Source organism: Balaenoptera borealis (genome assembly GCF_965194805.1).
Source record: "Balaenoptera borealis genome assembly, chromosome: 3".
In the NCBI taxonomy this organism is placed as follows: domain Eukaryota; kingdom Metazoa; phylum Chordata; class Mammalia; order Artiodactyla; family Balaenopteridae; genus Balaenoptera; species Balaenoptera borealis.
Window position 1 is genome coordinate 15,119,111 of NC_138866.1, and position 22,237 is coordinate 15,141,347.

Sequence of the window (22,237 nt, forward strand, 5' to 3'; positions counted from 1 at the left end):
GGCCTCTCACTATCGTGTCCTCTCTTGTTGTGGAGCACGGGCTCCAGACGCGCAGGCTCAGTAGTTGTGGCTCACGGGCCTAGTTGCTCCACGGCATGTGGGATCTTCCCAGACCAGGGCTCGAACCCGTGTCCCCTGCATTAGCAGGCAGATTCTCAACCACTGCGCCACCAGGGAAGCCCTGAGAAGTTGTTTTAAAGTAATGTTAGATATGTTAAATGACATTTCTAAAATGTTTTCTTTGGTTTTGTTTCGCTTTTCGGAGGACCTAGTATTGATGGTACTCTATCATCTGGACCCAGTCTACCATCCTGACCTCACTTCCCACCTCTCCGTTTTACTTGCACAAGCCTACCTTTACTGCCTCCTGCACAGTCATAGTCTGCTAAGGTCTCTTCACTGTCACTACTGCTAGAGGAATCACATTACTTCTTTGATCAGGATTCTTCAGTACCTCCCCACTGACTACAGAATAAATATGAAATTTAATAATAGGCTTGTTTTCAAAATCCTCTGTAATTCTAGTTTCAATTTGCCTGCCCAACCTGTTTCTTACTTTTCTTTTTTGTTACCCTACACTTCAGCCAAATAAGCCATCTGTATGCATACCCAGTACTTTCCTGCCTTTGTACCTTTGCTTCAAGTATCCTTCTCCCTGGAAGACCCTTCCCCATTCACGTTCACATTTACAGAATCTGTCATGTCAGTCCAGAAGTGCCATCTGCTCGTAAGAAGAATCTGCTACAAATTCCCATAGCATTTTGATCTTTAACTCTCTTGTGGCACTTGATGTCTTCAATCTCGTATTACATGGTTTATGCCTTTCAGAGTTCTGTTACTTTAAGGATTTCTTGGTCATGTTTCCATCCTTAGGATGAAGTGTATATGTTGTGCTCAAAAAATATGTGTTGGGACTTTCCTGGCAGTCCAGTGGTTAAGACTTGGCGCTTCCACTGCAGGGGGCACAGGTTCAATCCCTGGTGGGGGAGCTAAGATCCTGCAAGCCGCACGGCACGGCCACAAAAAATATATACATGTATGTGTGTTAAATAAGCAAGTAAGTTAAAAACAGCAGTTTATTACTCTGTGTAAGTGCATTTGACTCTTTCACCTTAAAGTTTTCAGATTTAATTCTCAAATTCTTTTTTTTCTAGGGACTCAGAGTTTTTATCAGGAACATAATGATGATATTCTGTGCCTCACTGTAAATCAGCACCCCAAATTTATCAACATAGTGGCAACTGGCCAAGTAGGTATGTTTCTATATTTTAAAAAGAAACAATTTTAAGTAATTGTCTTGTTCAAATTAATTTAATATCTTAGGAAAAAAACTAAAATATATTTGTGTATTGTTCAAAATGCATTTATACCTAGAGCAGATACTCAGTTTTACCATACTATTTGCTTCCAGGTACCTTTCTCTCACTTGGGTTATCTGAGTTGGTTCAGATGGTTCAGAATTAAGAATAAGCTATTTTATGGCAGTTGAAATAGTTGGATTTAGTCCTTTAGCAGAAACTTCTGATGAGCAAAAAGTTTTAGTTCAATAGCATCTAAAGCAGAAAGGAAGAATTTGAGGAGGGAATGGTAAATAAGAGGAGCCGAAAAGTATCTAGACTGAGAGGGAGAGCACATCTGCCTCAGCAGGGCATAATCTAGAAAGAAGAGAGAAGCCGAGTCTGTTCCATGTTAGTAGAGCCCTTCTGCCCTTTTCTTTGGCAGTGATCTAATTTGCCAACTGTTTTTGAAATCCCCTATCTTGCTGTCTTCTTTCAACTCTATAGAAAACTTAAATGAAGGCTGTAACTCCACAAGCAAAATGTTGAGAGGATAGTAGGTCTCTTTAGGACATATCTACCAGTCATTGATCACTATGACTACTACATAATAGACACGGTCAGTCACATCTTCACAACCCTGGTATAATTTGTAAAAATGATCAAAATCATTGGGTTTATTGGATCTCAGTGGGCCTCAGTTGCTAAGCCAGCTTTCCGGATGTCTTTTTCTTCTTGAATAAGATAATTTATGCTTTTAATATCTCCATTTTTCATAAATTACTAAACTGATCAGTTAGAAACTTGTTCTCTGGATCAATTAGTTCTACAGTTATGCCACAAAGACCCTTGCAATCTTCCTTTCTGTAAAGTTTTCTACTTTTAAAAAGAAAGTAGACCAATACTTCACCTGTTATATACAAAATATTCTAATCTTTGAATATATATATATATATATTTTTTTTTATCAACATATAGTTGATTTACAATGTTGTGTTAGATTCTGGTGTACAGCAAAGTGATTCAGTTATATATAAATGTATGTATTCTTTTTCACATTCTTTTCCATTATGGTTTATCACAGGATATTGAATATAGTTCCCTGTGGTATACAGTAGGACCTTGTTGTTTATCTGTTTTATATATAGTAGTTTGTATCTGCTAATCCCAAACTCCTAATTTATCCCTCCCCCACCCCCTTTCTCCTTTGGTAACCGTAAGTTTGTTCTCTATGTCTGTGAGTCTGTTTCTGTTTCGTAAATAAATTCATTCGTGTCATATTTTAGATTCCACATGTGATATCATATGGTATTTGTCTTTCTCTTTCTGACTTACTTCACTTAGTGTGATAATCTCTAGATCCATCCATATTGCTGCAAATGACATTATTTCATTCTTTTTTATGGCTGAGTAGTATTCCATTGTGTATATATACGACATCTTCTTTATTCATTCATCTGTTGATGGACATTTAAGTTGCTTCCATGTCTTGGCTATTGTAAATAGTGCTACTGTGAACATTGGGGTGCATGTATCTTTCCGAATTAGAGTTTTCTCTGGATATATGCCCAGGAGTGGGATTGCTGGGTCATATGGCAACTCTATTTTTAGTTTCTTGAGGAACCTCCATACTGTTTTCCATAGTGGCTGCACCAATTTACATTCCCACCAGTAGTGTAGAAGGGTTCCCTTTTCTCCACATCCTCTCCAGCATTAATTATTGGTAGACTTTTTGATGATAGCCATTCTGACCAGAATCAGGTGATACCTCACTGTAGTCTTGATTTGCATTTCTCTGATAATTAGTGATGTTGAGCATCTTTTCATGTGCCTGTTGGCCATCTGTGTGTCTTCTTTGGAGAAATGTCTGTTCAGGTCTTCTGCCCAAGTTTTGATTGGGTTGTTCATTTTTTTGTTATTCAGTTATGTGAGCTCTTTATATATTTTGGAAGTTAAGCCCTGTTGGTCAAATCATTTGCAAATATTTTCTCACAGTCCATAGGTTGTCTTTTCATTTTATTTATGGTTTCCTTTGCTATGCAAAAGCTTATAAGTTTGCATAGGTCCCATTTGTTTATTTTTGCTTTTATTTCTATTGCCTTGGGAAACTGACCTAAGAAAACATTGGTACAATTTATGTCAGAGAATGTTTTGCCTGTGTTCTCTTCTAAGAGTTTTACAGTGTCATGTCTTATATTTAAGTTTTCAAGCTATTTTGAGTTTATTTTTGTGTATGGTGTGAGGATGTGCTCTAACTTCATTGATTTACATGCAGCTGCCCAGCTTTCCCAACACCACTTGCTGAAGAAACTGTCTTTTCTCCATTGTATATTCTTGTCTCCTTTTCTAAGATTAATTGACTGTAGGTGTGTGGGTTTATTTCTACACTCTCTGTTCTGTTCCATTGATCCATATGTCTCTTTTTTGTGCCAGTACCATGCTGTTTTGATTACTGTAGCTTTGTAGCATTGTCTGAAGTCTGGGAGGGTTATGCCTCCTGCTTTGTTCTTTTTCCTCAGGATTGCTTTGGCAATTCTGGGTCTTTTATGGTCACACATAAATGTTAGGATTATTTGTTCTAGTTCTGTGAAAAATGTTATGGGTAATTTGATAGCGATCACGTTAAATCTGTAGATTGCTTTGGGTAGTATGGCCATTTTAATGATATTAATTCTTCCAATCCAATGGCATGGTATATCTTTCAATTCTTTAAATCATCTTCAATTTCCTTTATCAGTGTGTTATAGTTCTCAGCATATAAGTCTTTCACCTCCTTGGTCAGGTTTATTCCTAAGTATTTTATTTTTTTTTGATGCGATTTTAAAAGAGAATGTGTGGGCTTCCCTGGTGTCGCAGTGGTTAAGAATCCACCTGCCAATGCAGGGGACATGGGTTCAAGCCCTGGTCCAGGAAGACCCCACATGCCGCAGAGCTACTAAGCCCATGCGTACAACTACTGAGCCTGTGCTCTAGAGCCCGCGAGCCACAACTACTGAGCCCGCACGCCTAGAGCCCATGCTCCACAACAAGAGAAGCCACCACAGTGAGAAGCCCACGCACCACAACGAAGAGTAGCCCCCGCTTGCTGCAACTAGAGAAAGCCCATGTGCAGTGACGAAGACCCAATGCAGCTATAAATAAATAAATATATAATTTTTTTAAAGTGTGTTTTTACTTTTCCTTTCTGATATTTCGTTGTTAATGTAAGAAATGCAACAGATTTCTGTATGTTAATCTTGTATCCTGCTACCTTGCTGAATTCATTTATCAGTTCTAGTAGTTTTGTTTAGAGTCTTCAGGGTTTTCTATATATATCATGTCATCTGCATATGACAGTTTTACCTCTTCTCTTCCAATTTGGATACCTTTTATTTCTTTTTCTTGTCTGATTGCTGTGGCTAGGACTTCCAATACTCTGTTGAATAGAAGTGATGAGAGTGGGCATCCTTGTCTTCTTCCAGATTTTAGCAGGAAGGCTTTCAGCTTTTCACCATTGAGTATTATGTTGGCTGTGGGCTTGTCATAAATAGCTTTTATTATGTTGAGATATGTTCCCTCTATACCCACTTTGGTGAGAGTTTTTATCATGAATGGATGTTGAAGCATCCAAAAGCATTTTATCAAATGCTTTTTCTGCATCTATTGAGGTGATCATGTAGTTCTTTTCTTTTCTTCTCTTTTCTTTTCTTTTCCTTTCCTTCCCTTCCCTTCTCTTTTTTCTTTTCTTTTCTTTTCTTGTTATGGTGTATCATGTTGATTGATTTGTGTATGTTGAACCATCCTTGTGACCCTGGGATGAATCCACTTGATCAAGGCCTATGATCTTTTTTATGTGTCGTTGGATTCAGTTTACTAATATTTTGTTGAGAATTTTTGTATCTATATTCATCAAGGATATTGGCCTGTCGTTTTCTTTTTTTGGTATTGTCTTTTTTTTTTTTTTTTTTTTTGGCTGCATTGGGTCTTGGTTGCTGCACACGGGCTTTCTATAGTTGCAATGAGCGGGGCCTACTCTTTGTTGCAGTGTGCGGGCTTCTCATTGCAGTGGCTTGTCTTGTTGCAGAGCACGGGCTCTAGGCATGCAGGCTTCAGTAGTTGCAAAATGCAGGCTCAGTAGTTGCAGTACACGGGCCTACACGCTGGCTTCAGTAGTTGTGGCATGTGGGCTCAGTAGTTGTGTCACATGTGTTCTAGGGCATGTGGGCTTCAGTAGTTGCAGCTTGCGGGCTCTAGAGCACAGGCTCAGTAGTTGTGGCACACGGGCTTAGTTGCTCCATGGCATGTGGGATCTTCCTGGACCAGTGATCGATCCTGTGTCCCCTGCATTGGCAGGCAGATTCTTAACAACTGCGCCACCAGGGAAGTCCCTTTGGTATTGTCTTTGTCTTGTTTTGTTATTAGGACAATGACAGCTTCATAGAATGGCTTTGGGAGTGTTCTCTCCTCTTCAGTCTTTTGGAAGGGATTGACAAGAATAAGTATAAATTCTTTGCATGTTTGGTAAAAGTCCCCAGTAAAGGCATCTGGTCCTGGACTTCAGTTTGCAGAAACTTGTTCTTCTAGGTTTTCCAATTTGTTGACATATAATTGTTCATAGTATTCTCTTATGGTTCTTTGTATTTCTGCAGTATTGGTTGTTATTTTTCCTCTTTCATTTCTTATTTTGTTTATTTGGGTCCTCTCTCTTTTCTTCTTGGTGAGCCTGGCCAGAGGCTTGTCGATTTTGCTTACCCTTTCAAAGAACCAGCTCTTGGTTTTATTGATTTTTTTTCAATTGTTTTTTAAAATCTCTATTGTATTTATTTCCTCCATGACCTTTATTATTTCCTTCCTTACACTGGCTTTAGGTTTTGTGTGTTCTTTTTCTAATTCTTTTAGGTGGTAGGTCAGGTTGTTTATTTGAGTTTTTTCTTGTTTTTTGAGGAAGGCCTGTATCGCTATGAACTTCCCTCTAAGAACTGCTTTTGCTGCATCCCATAGATTGTGTTTTCATTGTCATTTGTCTCAAGGTATTTTTTAATTTCCTCTTTCATTTCATCATTGATCCATTGTTTTTTTTTTTTTAATAACAAGGTCTCCTGTATCCATTCTTTTTTTTTTTTTTTTTTAATTTATTTATGTTTGGCTGCGTTGGGTCTTCATTTCTGTGCGAGGGCTTTCTCCAGTTGCAGCGAGCGGGGGCCACTCTTCATCGCGGTGCACGGGCCTCTCACTATCGTGTCCTCTCTTGTTGCGGAGCACAGGCTCCAGACACGCAGGCTCAGTAGTTGTGGCTCATGGGCTCAGTTGCTCCGCGGCATGTGGGATCCTCCCAGACCAGGGCTCGAACCCGTGTCCCCTGCATCGGCAGGCAGATTCTCAACCACTGCGCCACCAGGGAAGCCCCGATCCATTGGTTTTTTAGTAGCATGCTATTTAGTCTCCATGTAATCATTTTTTCTCGTTTCTCTTTCTGTGGTTGATTTCTAGTTTCATGCTGTTGTGGTCAGAAAAGATGGTTGAAGTAATTTCTATCCTCTTAGATTTGTTGAGGCTTGTTTTGTGTCCTAGTATGTGGTCAATCCTAGAGAATGTTCCATGTGCACTTGAAAAGAATGTGTATTCTGTTTGTTTGGATGTAATGTCCTAAAAATATCAATTAAATCCAATTGGTCTATTGTGTCATTTAGGATCTCCATTGCCTTATTGATTTTCTGTCTGGAAGATCTGTCCATTGATGTGAGTGGGATCTCCTACTATTATTGTACTCCTGTCAATTTCTCCCTTTATGTCTGTTAGTATTTGTTTTACGTATTTATGTGCTCCTATATTGGGTGCATATATGTTAACGAGTGTAATATCCTCCTCTTGTATTGATCTTTTTATCATTATATAGTGACCTTTTTTATCTTTTTTTATGGCCTTTGTTTTAAAGTCTATTTTGTCTGACGTGAATATTGCTATCCTCGCTTTCTTGTCATTTCTGTTTGCATGAAGTTTCTTTTTCCATCCCCTCACTTTCACTCTATGTGTACAGTAAGTCCCCTACATACGAACCTTCAAGTTGTGAACTTTCAAAGATGCAAACATGCATTCCATCAGCGTCAGGTGTGAGTGAAATTGCAGCTTGCCCTCCATCTCCTGTTGCTGACGATCCTTCAGCTCTACTGTCTCCCACCTCCTCTCTCTCCTCCAGTCAGTAACTCTTCTTGCCTGTTTACTCGATGTCAGCCCCTGTATGCCAGCTGTTGTACTGTACTACTGTACTTTTCAAGGTACTGTACTGTAAGATTAAAAATGTCTTCTTTATTTTTTGTGTTTGTTTGTTTTTTATGTATTATTTGTGTGAAAAGTATTATAAACCTATTACAGTACAGTACTATATAGCCAGTTGTGTTAGTTGGATACCTAGGCTAACTTTGTTGGACTTACGAACATGCTCTCAGAACAGAACTTGTTCGTATATAGGGGACTTATTGTATTCTTCACCCTAAAGTGGGTCTCTTGTAGGCAGCATACTGTAGGCTCTTGTTTTTTGTATGCAATCTACCATTCTGTGTCCTTTTTTTTTTTTTTTTTTTTTTTTTTAGTATCATGGAGACTTTTCTTATGTTTTTCACACTGTTTTAAGGCTTTGGGTGAGATTTTTCAGGCTTAGGAGCATAATTACTATTTACAGCTGTACTTGAGAGTACATATGATTTTCTTTTTTTTATTGAACTATTGATATAATTGATTTACAATGTTTTGTTAGTTTCAGGTACACAGCAGAGTGATTCAGTTATACATACACACATATCTATTTTTTTTCAAATTCTTTTCCCATATAGGTTATTATAAAATACTGAGTATAGTTCCCTGTGCTATACAGTAGGTCCTTGTTGGCTATTTCATATATAGTAGTGTATATATGTTAATCCCAAACTCCTAATTTATCCCCTCCCCACTGTGTCTTTTGTTTGGAGCATTTAGTTCATTACATTTAAGGTAATTATTGATAGATACGTATTTATTACCATTTTAAACCTTGTTTTGCAGTTGTTTTTGTATTCTTTGTTCTTTTTTCTTTTTGTTTTCTTTTTGTGGTTTGATGATTTTCTTTTGTATTATGCTTATGTTCTCTTCTTTTTGGTTTTTGTGACTCTGTTTTATGTTTTTGATTTGTGGTTACTCTGTTTTTCACTCTGTTTTTCAAGTATGTTAACTCATTACTATATCTTTTTGCTTTAGACTGGTAGTCCTATAGACTCAAACACATTCTAAAAAAAAAAAATCGGGAGTTCCCTTGTGGCCCAGTGGTTAGGACTCAGTGCTTTCACTGCCAGGGGCCTGGGTTTGATCTGTGGTCAGAGAACTAAGGTCCTGAAAGCTGTGCAGTGTGGCCACAAAAAAAAAAAAAAAAACCCACTTGACATGTCTCTAGCATTTCATAATAAAGAACGAGCAAAGGAATAAAGAGACTTTGAGACAAACAAACAAAAAATCTACAAAAAATCTACATTTCTTACTCTCCTCCCCCACATTATATGATTTTGATGTCATCTTTTACATCTTTGTGTTTATCCTTTTGATGTTCATTGTAGTTATTGCTTTCACAAATTTTTTTTTTATTTTTAAAAAATCTGTCTATTGGCTTATTTGATTTACTTTCCAATTGTGATTTTCTCTTTCCTGTAGATTCTTGCTTCTTTTCTATTTAGAGAAGACCTTTCAATATTTCTTTTAGGATAGGTTTAGCATTGCTGTATTCTTTTAGTTTTTGCTTGTCTGAGAAATTCTTTATCTCTCTTTCTATTCTAAGTGATAATATTGCTGGGTAGAGTATCCTGTTTTGCAGGTTTTTCCCTTTCAGGACTTTGAATATATCTTGCCACTCCCTTCTGGCCTGCAATGTTTCTGTGGAGAAATCAGCTGAGAGCCTTATGGGTGTCCCTTTGTCATTAACTCTTTATTTTCTCTTGCTGCCTTTAGAATCCTCCCTATGTCTTAAACTTTTGCCATTTTAGTCATAATATGTCTTGGTATAGGTCTGTTTGGGTTCATCTTGTTTGGGACCCTCTGTGCTTTCTGTACCTGGATATCTGTTTCCTTCTTTAGGTTTGGAAATTTTTTAGCCATAATTTCTTCAAATATATTTTCGATCCCCTTTTATTTTTCTTCTTCTTGGGATCCCTCTTATGCATAGATTGGGATGCTTTATATTATCCCATAGGTCTTGTATATTGCTTTCATTTTTTTTTCATTTGTCTTTCTGTCTGCTGATCTGATTGGATGATTTCCGTTATTCTGTCTTCCAGATCACTTATTCATTCTTCTGCATTATCCAGTTTGCTATTTATTGCCTTCAGCTCAGCTTTTGTCTTGGCAAATGAGTTTTCTAATTTTAATCGGCTCCTCTTTATAGTTTCTAATTGCTTTTTTTTTTTTTTTTTGGGATAAGGAAGCATTTTTCCCATGTATTAGCAGCCATCTTTTTTTTTTTTTTTTGGCTGTGTTGGGTCTTCGTTTCTGTGCGAGGGCTTTCTCCAGTTGGCGGCGAGCGGGGGCTACTCTTCATCGCGGTGAGCAGGCCTCTCACTGTCGCGGCCTCTCCCGTTGCGGAGCACAGGCTCCAGACGCGCAGGCTCAGTAGTTGTGGCTCATGGGCTTAGCTGCTCCGCGGCATGTGGGATCTTCCCAGACCAGGGCTCAAACCCATGTCCCCTGCATTGGCAGGCAGATTCTCAACCACTGCGCCACCAGGGAAGCCCCTCTAATTGCTTTTTATAGTAATCTGCATTTCTATCAATAGCCCTTCTTCATTCCTTCAGTATTTTCATTACTTCCTTCTTGAACTTGGGGTCTAGTAAACTGGAGAGGTCTGCTTCAATTTTTGTTCTTTCAGGGGAACTCTCTTGATCTTTAAATCGGGAGTGGTTCCTCTGCTTCTTCATTCGCCTCATATTTCTCTGACTTTATGAATTTAAGAGAAACAGTTATCTACTGTGGTCCTGAAGGGCTTTTTATGTGGAAGTGTCCCTGTGTATGCTCCATGAGTCTAATATTTTTAGTGCAAGGGCTGTTTTTACTATGGATACCTGCCACATCTTTCCTCAGTGTGTGTTGGCCATTATCCCCTTGATAGGGGGTGTAATTATTGTTGTGGTGACCAGAGCCTGCACTGGATGTTGAATGGGCCCTCCTCTTTGGTCTGTGCTTGTCACAGCCCTGTTGGGGGCAAGGTCTGCTCCCCACTTGTTGGAGTAGACACCCCCAGATCCGTTTCTGAACTGCAGTGTGAGGTAGGTGGGGCTGGAGCAGGGACAGGAGCCACTGAGTATTCCTTTGTAGGAGCTGTCCATCAGGAAGGGCACTCTGTGATGTTGCCTGTCACCCGTTGTGTGGATTCACAAAGGACACTGTTTTGGCACTGCCCTCGGCCCCACCTCAACCATGGGAATTCAGGCAGTTGTCCCGGGTGTCCCTCAGGTGCTGTGCTCACAAAGCCACTAGCACAGATCCCTTGGTACAGAACTGCTGAGATCAGGTACCGGGACTGCCAGAGTCTTGCACCTGGACCCATCGTAGAGCTACTGAGTCAGCCCAGACTGTGGCAAAGCCCACAGCCACTATCGCTGGACCCGCCCCATCCACGAGATCACCAGTAATCTGCTTGGATGTCCCACGGGCACTGAGTTTACAAAGTGCCTAAATTCACAGATCCCACAACCGCTGGGACACTCAGATTTCAGCCCTGCTTCCAAAGTCACATGGCCCCTGGGGATCGGTTTGGATTTCAGCCCTGCCTCCAAGTATGGACAATCCTCTGGTGCTTACACTCTCCCAGAGCTCACAGAGGCAGAGCTGCGCCCGCCATGAGCACTCCAAGAATAGGAGGCTGCTATGGCAGGGGCCCTGCCCCTCCCTTCAAGCATTAACAGTGGGACTTCAGTGGCAGACCCAAGCTCCTTCCTGCGCACACCCCTGATTGTGGCTTGGACCACACTTCAGCCCCTTCAAGTTGTCTCCACACAACCAACCCCAGTCCTCTCCCCAGATCTGTCCTCTGAAACCCAAGTTTCAGCGCCCAGCCCCCCCCCCACACACCAGCAAATGCGCATCTCAGGCTGGGGAGGGCAGGGAGGTGGCCAGGACCCTCTGTGTTGGTCTCTATCTGTTCCGCCTGCTGTAAACCGGCTGCTGTACTCTTCTCTGAGCCTCTGAAGCTCCCTTTCTGTCCCAGCTGATCTCACCACCAGTGAAGAGACTTCCCAGGGTGAGGGAATCTTTCCTCTTTCATAGCTCTCTACCAGGGGCACAGGTCCCGTCCTGATTCTTCTTTTTTTTTTTTTTTTTCTTTCATCCTACCTGGTTACGTGGTGATCTTTCTTGCAACTTTGGTTTTATGAGATCTGCCGGCGTTCAGCAGGTATTCTGTGAGAAGGGTTCCACATGTAGATGTAGTTCTGATGTATTTGTAGAAGGTGAGCTCCACATCCTTCTATTCTGCCTCTTGATCCAGCCTTTCTACTCTTTGAATATAAATACGTAGATCTAGCCCGTTTTCACACCAAGTTTTTGAAATTGAAGTCTTCTTTTCACTTTGCATGAGGAATAAGAGACCAAGTTACCATTTTGGTCATGAAAGCATCATGTTTAGTGCCTCTTGGCATATAGTTATTGATCAGTTAATTTTTATTAAGTTCATTTATTCAACAAATTTACTGAGTATCTGCCACGTGCAAGGTATTGTTCTTGGTGCTTGGTGCAGCTTACAAAAAAAAGACAAAATCTCTGTTAGTGGAATTTACATTCTATGAATAGAATCCTAGAAGGCATGGTTCCTCCATTTCCCAGCTTTGCTCCTTCTCCTTTTCTTTCCCCTTTTCTCCCTTTAAAAAAGCAACTTTGTTTAACATATTAGGGCTATAGTTTTCTCTTTTGATTAAGAAATATTGTGGTCACAAATTAATCTTTCATGAAATTTGACCTTCTCTACTTCTTTCCTTTTTTAAAATTGAGATATAATTGACATAAAATATTATGTTAGTTTCAAATGCATGATTTGATATTTTTTGTATTCTTTCCCTTTTGTTGAAAGGCAACACTATAGAGAATGTGGAATGGCTAATTATCTCCCCCTCTCTGTCCTTCCAAGTCAAAGTTCAGGCAGTACAGAGGTGGATTTTAGATCATGTATGTAGTTCTGTGCCTTGCCCTACTTGTACCATTCCACAAGACATAAAATTCTTTACTGATGACTAATTAAGTGTAAGAAAGACTCAAGAGAAGATCAAAGAGTAAGAGACTTTTTCTCTTCTGAACCTAAAGAAAACTGAATCAGTAGTTACTTTGCCTGCCAGGCTTGTTTAAAACCCACAAAGTATGAAAACACTTTATAAAATGTATATGGTTCTCTTTGTTAAAAAGTCATATAAATCATAGAGGTACTGAAATATTTGCTTTTGTGGTATTTTAGCCAGTTACATTCAAACTTTTCTTTTTTCTTGGAATCTCAGAGCCAAATATATCATTTTATCCATCCCTAGCTGTCTATCATTAGATGTTTGAATTTCCTTTGTTACATATTTGATTAAGGATCCTCCTACATGTGCTTGAACCCCATTATCACTTGATGCCTAACAGAGTAACCTAACCTCTCCTTAGGAAGCTCTGGTTTGTTTTTTTTAATAAACTTATTTATTTTTGGCTGCATTGGGTCTTTGTTGCTGCGCGCAGGCTTTCTCAAGTTGTGCCACTTTCTCGAGTGGCGAGCAGGGGCTGCTCTTCGTTGCGGTGCGTGGGTTCTAAGCACGCGGACTTCAGGAGTTGTGGCATGCGGACTCAGTAGTTGTGGCTTGTGGGCTCTAGAGTGCAGGCTCAGTAGTTGCGGCACACGGGCTTAGTTTTTCCATGGCATGTGAGATATTCCCAGACCAGGGTTCGAACCCGTGTCCCCTGCATTGGCAGGCAGATTCTTAACCACTGCGCCATGAGGGAAGCCCAGGAAGCTCTGTTATAAAGTGCTTCTTCATATAGAACCGAAATTTGTTTCTCTTTCATTGCAATTCACTGGTCCTCATTTTGGGGCACCCAGAATATTTAGACCTGTGATGTTTAGGTCTTTATCTGTACTCTTAATTGTCCCAGGCCCTGCAGATATTCTGGGATAAGCCTGATCGCCAAAACCAAACACCCTCAGTCTTTAAACCATTCTTCATGTGACATAGTGTCAAGTCCTCTCATCATTTGGTTGTTATCAGAGCATGTTCAAAACTAAAAGTGGTATATCCTGACTGGTCTGTTCAGCAGAGTCAAGTACTTCATTACCTTTTCTCTTGTATTCCAGGTCAGGATACGATAGGTCTACATATGTCATTGAAATAATTATTTCATAGGGATATAAAGCTCTACCAAAGCACAGAACAATCATCTATCTTGAAAAGATTCCTAAATTTTTCTGCTTTCTTTCTTGCAATAGACTATTGCTTCTAAAATTGTGGTTAATAAGTATTTCCACTGCAAATATAATGAGTTTTGTGTTTTCTTTTTTGGCAATCTTTTACTCATACAGAAAATGTTTAATTAAAAAAAAATAAGAAAGGGGTTAATTTGTGGCCTGAATTAAGAGCTTTTTTTTTTTCTTGAGTTACATGCTAACTTTTGCCATCATTTCTCTCAGAAGGTTTAGATCTAATTCTTCCCTGCATGTAGAGATCCATTAAAGCCCAAAGGATCTATTAACAGGGCATTTTTTAAACCAAAATAAAGTCAGATCAATTTTAAACCATATCAATATTATTTTAAGTTGTTATATTTAAAATTTCATGTAACTCACTATATATAAAGAAAATATTGATCCAAAGATTGAAAGGTCATATGCATAGAATGTTAATATGCATATATAATTGAAATTAGTGGCTTTACTTACAGTGTACTCAATTTTGCATAATAAAATTAATTTTGTATATAACAATTATTTAAATTACTTAAAATTATCATTTTATGATAATTGAGTTTTTACAAATTTTGCTTATAGTATTTATGGATAATTATTATTCTGCTATTTTTCCATTATAGGTGATTCAGCAGACATGTCAGGTAAGGAAATTAATCATTTTCTATTTCAGTCATATTGTTAAGTAATGATAGCCCAAATTTTTATAGAGTAATAAGATACTTGAACCTATTTTGGATTTTTTTAAAATTAAGAACACAGCATTTTAATGTCATGATGCTGAGCCCTGTCTGCAATAATAAGTTTTTTTTAAAAAAAGCTAATATATTTTGACCTTCTTAGTGTGCCCAACATTGTTGTAAGTCATCACAAGAATTCTTCATAGTAGATATTAACTCACCAATATCACATAGCTGGTAAGAATAAAGGTGGGGCTAAAACTCGATCTTAAATGTGAATCAATAAATTTTATTGCCTAGAAATAAAATTTTTTTTAAATTTATTATTTTTATGTAACCATCTTAATTATTGCACATACTAGATCAACAGAGCATTTAAAGATTTGAAAATAACTTTTTATTATTGATTTTGACCGTGGCTTTGTGAAGTTAAAAAGCTGTTAGATGAGCAATGCATGTCTGTTGTTTTTAGATATTATAATAACTAGGCTTTTCAACTGTATTTCAGTTTACCTAATATAGTAAGAATTAGCAGTTTGATAAGAAAACATTTATTTGATTTCTACCAATTTATGTGATTTGTATCCATTTCCCTCCCCTCTTCCAGGGTAAAGCATGATTTTGTGATTTGACTATTTAACTACAAATTTATTCAACACAGCAGGCAAGGTCCTTGCTCTCTTGGTCTATACTCAAGAGCAGGGGTTAGCAAACTACAGCCCTTGGGCCAAATCTAGTCCAGCACCTGTTTTTGTACAGCCCATGATTGAGTATAGTTTTTATTAATTTAAGTCGTTGGAAAATAACACGGGAAGAATAAAATTTCACAAAACATGAAATCAAGTATATGAAATTCAGATTTCAGTATCCATAGATAAAGTTTTATTGGACACAGCCATGCTCATTCAGTTACATATTGTCTATGGCAGCTTTTGTGCTTTAATGGCAGAGTTGAATAGTTGCAACAGAGACTGTTTATAACACTCTCATTGCTTTCCACTGCTGCTTAGCACACTACAAATTGCAGTGATTCTGTTTTAAAACTTGACAGGTTTTGAGTGCTGCGTGTATTGCTATTCCACAACATTTTTTTGTTGTTGAAGTATAGTTGATGTACAACATTATATTAGTTTCAGGTGTACAGCATTGTGATTCATTTTTTTACAGCTTATACTCCACTAAAAGTTATTACAAGATAATGGCTATAATTACCCTGTGCTATACAATATATCCTTACATATTTTATACAAAGCAGTTTGTATCTCTTAATATCGTACCCCTAATTTGCCCCTCCCCTCTTTCCTCTCTCCTTAGGTAACCACTGGTTTGTTTTCTATGTCTGTGAGTCTGTTTCTGTTTTACATATACATTCGTTTGTATTGTTTTTTAGATTCTACATATAGGTCATGTCATACCGTATTTGTCTTTCTCTATCTGACTTACTTCACTAAATATGCTATTCTCTAGGTCTATCCACATTGCTGCCATTTTTTTGTTTTTTAACCAGTGTATATCTATCATGTCAAAACAAGGGAGGGGAAAGGAAAATAGACTTTGAATGTCAAACTCAAAAGGCACAGTGAAGTGTGGATTATGTTGTTATGAAATTAGTTGGTAAAACATTGTGTTTATTATGCAATGTTACTATAACTGTGCTGAAAGAATACAATATATGTCAACATTTTCACACTAAACTTTATCACAGTATTCCCAGTTCACAGGAAAGCAAAAATCAGAAAAATTAGAAACTTTAAAACAATATCTCATCACAACAGAATTTCTTCAAAAAATAAATAAAATAAAATGTGGCTACATCCTAAGTAAGGTTCTGAATGACTCATTTGTTAGCTAATCAAGAAAAGCTGTTTATTACTGTGAGTTAATTAAATCACGTTTGATTGCAACGAACAAGTGTCCAGAGAAAATAAACTTAAGACTATTAGCTTTTTGGCAAAAAATCATTGCTAAAAGAACTGAGGACATTGGGAACAACATCAGTAGTCACTAAAAACAAGACCAAAAAAAGGCAGATGATTTTTAATGGTTTCCCTTGGCTCTTGATGGGTTGACAAATGTTGCCAGTTGTTTATTTGAGGAATCAGTGCAGACTTTTAAGTGACTGAAGTTTGCCTCTATGAATGGTGCCCATGGAACAACTACAAAAGATAATATTTTCAAATAAGTTAAGAAAACATGAATTCAGTACAACCTGAAGTGGAATCTGCTAAGATGTATTACAGCTGATGGTGGTAAAAATATCTGTGGAGCTAGAGCAGAAAAGGGGATAGGTGATTAAATTTAAAAGGCTTATAATCATTTAAGGCATTTATGGCTATTCATTGTATTATTTGTCAGCAGGTGGTTTGTGGAAAATATTTCAATCTATCATGTGTAATTGAACTTCAATATTTTGTTATTGAGAGTCAACAGTTAATTTTGTTAGCTCTCATAGACTTAACCATCATCAGTTCCGTTAATTTATGTTAGAAATAGAAGGTGAAAGTCCTGACTTGCCCTATCCCCACAGCAGTTCAGTGGTTTAGCAGTGGTAACATTTTGGATTTTTTTTTTTTTTTTTTTTGGCAATTTCTGTAGCTCAGAGCCAGGACTGAAATTTTTCTGAGTGAGAACTGCCCTCAGTCTCTGTTATGGAAAACTCAGTGGCTTTGGAAATTAGTTTTTGCTGCATACTTGATAATGTTTCTTAACGATTCAACCTGAAATTACAGGGAAATTACAATTACAACCTGAAATTTCAATTACAGTGCTTATATGTGAAACTTATACTGCAGGAAAGTCATTTGATGACAACTAATCTTTGAATCACAAGTAACGCCAAACTTCTCTATATACTTCTCATACTGTCAAAAATTAAGACAAGAAGTGAGATTCCCATTCCCACACAAATTTGCAGCAAATGTATTTTCTGGGCTCAAGTTACAGTTCCAGCAGCATTTTTTAGATCTTGATACAAGCATAGAGAAAATTTCCATATTTAAAAAATCTGTTTAACTGTACAATTGAGGAACTTCCACCTAACCTTCAATTTAAAGTTATTATTCTGCAATGTAATAAATGCTAAAAGGCAAATATCAAGATAAGACTCTAATAGAATTTTCTGAATGCCTTCCAAGTGATTAATATGCTCAATTAAAATCCTATGCTTTTGGATGATATTCATATTTGACAGTACCTATCTGTGTGAGACATTTTCACAGTTGAAAATTATTATAGATCATTATCAGATGGACATTTGTAATTTTTTTAAAAAAACAAACTCTGATTTTGAACCCCACTTAAGTGAATTATCCCCCCCAAAAAATTTCATTCTCATTAATAGATCTATATTATAAAAATTTTCACTCAATGAATTTCATCAATAAAAATTTTGTGAAAATTTGTTTTCTTTTATTACACAAGTACCTGCATAATACCTTGCATTTTGTCTCTTATCTGACCCTTTACAGTGAAAGTTGCTGACTTCTGCTTTAGAGGGAGACAGGCAATAAATAAGTACTTTGTTTTTAAATAACATGATCTAAGATGGTGATAAATGTGATAAAAACAACAAATAGGGCGATGGCAACAAAACAGAGTGTTTTTTCAGAGGTGGTAACATTTAGCTAGGCCAAGAATGATACAAAACAACGATACCTGAAGGGTGATCTGGGGGCTCTAGGCTGAGGCCTGGTTGGGAATCCTACGACCACCCACACATTCAGTGATTCACTAGAAGGAATCACAGGACCCAGAGATAGTTATGGTGCTGTAGCTTATTACAATGATCAGCAAGGGAAAAAGACACATCAGGTGGAGCCTAGAGGATCGAGGCACAGGCTTTCTATGTCTCTTCCAAAACACTCCTCCAGGGGTCACACAGAACCTGCTTCTTCTACCAGCAGCCAGATATATCAATGCAGGTGCAGTGTTTCTGCCCAGGGAAACCCACTGAAGACTCGGAGACCAAGGTTTTTACTGGGGGCTGGTCACATAGACACAAAGCCACAACTACTAAAATACCATAGTCCCAGAAGAAAGCAGGTATTCAGTGCCCCCCGTGGACAAAATAACCTTATCAACATAGGGAACATTTCAAAAGTCAAGTTCTTACACACTAGCAAGCAGGCCATTCTAGTGATAGTCACCTCAGTCCTGCTTCTGTTAACTCCCTCCTGGGGAGGCCCTAAAGCTGAATCGAGAAACAGGAAGGTCCGTGTGACTGCAGTAAGGCCTCTAAGTTGAACCTAGAGAGGGGCAGGAGTCGGTCACGTAGGGCTTTGCCAATCACGGAGAGGAGTTTGGATTCGTGCTAAGCACAGAGTCCATCATTGGAGAGTTTTAAGCAAGGGAGTTATGGGATCTAATTTTTATTTATTTTATTTTATTTATTTATTTATTTTTGGCTGCGTTGGGTCTTCATTGCTGCGCGCGGGCTTTTCTCTACTTGTGGCGAGCGGGGGCTAGTCTTCGTTGCGGTACGCGGGCTTCTCATTGCGGTGGCTTCTCATTGCGGAGCATGGGCTCTAGGCACGCGGGCTTCAGTAGTTGTGGTGTGTGGGCTCAGTAGTTGTGGCTCGTGGGCTCTAGAGCACAGGCTCAGTAGTTGTGGCGCACGGGCTTAGTTGCTCCATGGCACGTGGGATCTTCCGGGACCAGGGCTGGAACCCGTGTACCCTGCACTGGCAGGCGGATTCTCAACCACTGCGCCACCAGGGAAGCCCTGTGATCTAGTTTATCCTTTGAGGAAATCACTCTCTGCACTATTAGGAATATAAAGGGGAAAGAGCCTCAAGAAAACTAGGAGGCTATCATAGTAGTCCGAGCAAAAGACATTTTAAACTAGGGTGTTAGGAGTGAAAATGAAGAGAACTAGATAAATATGGACTGTATTTTAGAGGTAAATCCAGGTTTTTTTTGATAAATTGGATGAGGGGGCATGAGAGAAAGTAAGGAGTCAGGACTAAATTAATTTTTTGCTTGAGCAGCTGGCTAAATGAGATGGGGGAATACTTTGGAAGAAATAGATGGGCAGGGAGAAATTGCCTACAGTCATAAGGAATGAAGGGAGTGTAGGTTCAAATGCAAGAAAACTGGTAGATTTGGAGGTGGGAAAATAAGGAACCTCCTCTCTGATGGCTTTTATTTCATCAGCTGAGAGTGAGGAGATGGTGAAGTAGGTGGGGGAAGAGTTTTGGAATCATCACTTTGGAATGTGGGAGAGAAAATATATATATTAGAAAAGATATGGTATAATTACCATTTGAATACAGTAGATGTGTTTTGAGTAGACACTAAGGGAATATCTTTTGTCTCTGACAAAGTTTTTTCAGCCCACTCAAGACTGTGTCAGGAGGTAAGAATTTGACATTTTTGATCCTTAAAGCAACTCAAGGAGACCTCTCTCTGGTCTAGGTTACTATTTGTCCTGATAGGCAGTTGTCCATTAAGTGACTTTAGTGATCTTCCATGAGCCCTCTAATGACAGAAAATAAGGAAATTTACTATCACACAAGAGTGGAGTGGGAGGGCGGTCTCCTGCATTTGCTGATTCAGGAGCTCCACGGTGTGCTGCTTCCTATCTCTTCTGCTCTGCCATCCTCTCAGCATTGGCTTCACCCATAAGGCTGTGGTATTTGTGTTATAAAAGGGCTGCCAGTAGCAGTTGGAGTTACATGCTTCCTTGCTTTTTCATCAAGTGGGAAAGAGGATAAAAACTTCTTTCGAAACTATGACCTAAAATGAGTGCTTCCTTTTAGCCTGATTGAGTCATTTTAAGATGTGAGCAAAGCCCTGTACTAAGAAGACCCCGATCTGGGGATACTGTGTGCTCTTGGCTTGAATCTGGATTACTGAACTGAATCACTAATGTCAGGGGCGGGGGAATGGGAGGGTGAGGGTTGTGGGGTATGAGGGGGTGTTATCACAACGGGCTCAGACAGTTAGCTGAGCACGCAGTGTCTTTCCCCTGAATCACTTGCATTGCATGAGGAAGGCATGGATTCCTGAATAAAACTGGAGCTTTATTAAGAAGGAAGGAGGAATGGATGCTGGGTGTACAGAAAAGAGTTGTCCACTATAGGAACCAAAGGGCAAAATACAGTTGGCACACTTAATGGTCCATATTAAAACTTTGTTTTTAAAATATAGTGTTTTCTATGCCGCATCGAAGGCAAACTAAGGGATGAAAAAAGAATATCCTTTAAAACTTTGATTATTATGAGATCCATTTGTAATTTTAAGGGACCCTTATGGCATCTCTATACTGGAGACTAAGAGTCAAGAATGGTTATGAAAAGTTCGTGGGATTGATTTTCTGGAGACAGGTTGGTGTGGAAAGAGTGAGAATAGAACCTGGGTGCTGACAATAGCACACCTCTGCTGGCTCTGCCAGCTCTGAGTTGTGTGACCTAGGCCAAGTCACTTAACTTCTCTGAGCCTGAGTTCATAGGGAAACATAACTGCCTAGAAACAGGGATCAGAAAGAATGAGATGTCCCTGGTAACATGCCTTGCCCATGATGGGCAGTCCTGTCTGGTAGCCTACAGGAAGGCGAGAAATAAGAGTAGTATCTGTGTTACTCTAGCAATGACCACTTTCAAATTACAGGAGAAAATAAAATATACTTAATGAACATAATTCAGTCTTTCTTTAGTAAGTTAGGCCTTGAGAAGGTCCAGTAATTTAAATCTTAAATATTGTTACTGATGTAAGTTTTGGACACTCTAAATGTGTAACAATCCCATAACATTGTCATACCTATATGTTTTAAGATGTAAATTCTTGGTATAAGCTTCTTACCATCTCATTTGATTTTTTATAGAAGTTTGAAAAGCTCACTAATTCAGTTTACTTAAAATTACTTGCTATTTAAATTTTAGATAAATGTAATTCTTTGTAATTTGTGGAATATTAAATTTGGAGAATATTAAATAAGTGATATTTCTTGAAAATTCATTATCTACATCATCACATTTAGACAAATATAGTATATGGGTTGCCCAGAGGTTCTTTTTGTAAATATATAAAAATGTTTCTGTATTACAGAAGACCTATATAATATTTAGCACTGACAAAATATTATAGAATGATCTCCAGCACATATGTATATATATACATATTTTACATTTAAACCATCTGGCCTTCCTTACTGAATTAAGTTTACCCGTCCCTCATATCCTTTGACATTTATTGAATGAGGAACATTCTAATTTTAGTCCAGTGCTTTAATTATTGTGGTCAATTTTTCACACATAAATACTCTATTATATGGTAAATTTTTATGTCTATTTCCATGTAGTTTTGATTTTTTTTACAGTTGCATAAATCTTTGAATGATTTTTACTTAATGATACTTAAATTTAATTCCCTGAGTTAATATATCGTAACAACTTTGTTTGAAGAACTGTCAGATTTAATTTATCATGGTATACTATAAATTGTAGATGGTACATAATATAGTCTAAATTCATCAGAATATTTTCTTTAGAGACCACAATTTCTTTCTGCATCGAATGATTTTAAGGGGGCTGGCTCATCTTTTCGTAATATTTCTCTATTTTTGCAATATTTGTACCAGATTTATAATTTGAAGCAAATGCACTTCCATATTTTGATTATTTTACTAAAAGTACTTATGTTCTGAGACTGAATTAGCTGCTGAATTGACTTACCTATTCCTTTTTATAGGGTGCAATTCATGAAAAAAGGACAGTCCAAAGCTATGGTTTTTTAACGTAGGAAATACAGAGAACTGGGAAAACTTTTTAAGCAGTAGAAACAGGCTGGACAAGATAAATTTAAAAATCTAAAAAAGAAAAAAAACAACAAATATAATTTTTTTAAAAGATAGCAGTTTAATTTCTTCC

General features: G+C 38.1%; 1 protein-coding gene across 13 annotated transcripts in view; it reads left to right on the forward strand.

The window, feature by feature from the left end:
• Positions 1-22,237, forward strand: part of EML5 (EMAP like 5) — a 162,131-nt gene that overhangs the window by 125,742 nt on the left and 14,152 nt on the right. For 10 of the 13 annotated variants that reach the window (XR_014242212.1, XR_014242213.1, XR_014242214.1 and 7 more), the window contains exons 30-31: positions 1,155-1,253; positions 14,316-14,336. Coding sequence is in view for 10 of the 13 variants with exons in the window: in XM_082383652.1 (XP_082239778.1) it covers positions 1,155-1,253; positions 14,316-14,336 (120 nt within the window). In the remaining 3 variants the exon portion in view is untranslated. Of the gene's footprint in view, positions 1-1,154; positions 1,254-14,315; positions 16,526-22,237 lie in introns of those variants that run through there. The other 3 variants (XM_082383650.1, XM_082383649.1, XM_082383656.1) reach the window with 3 other exon arrangements.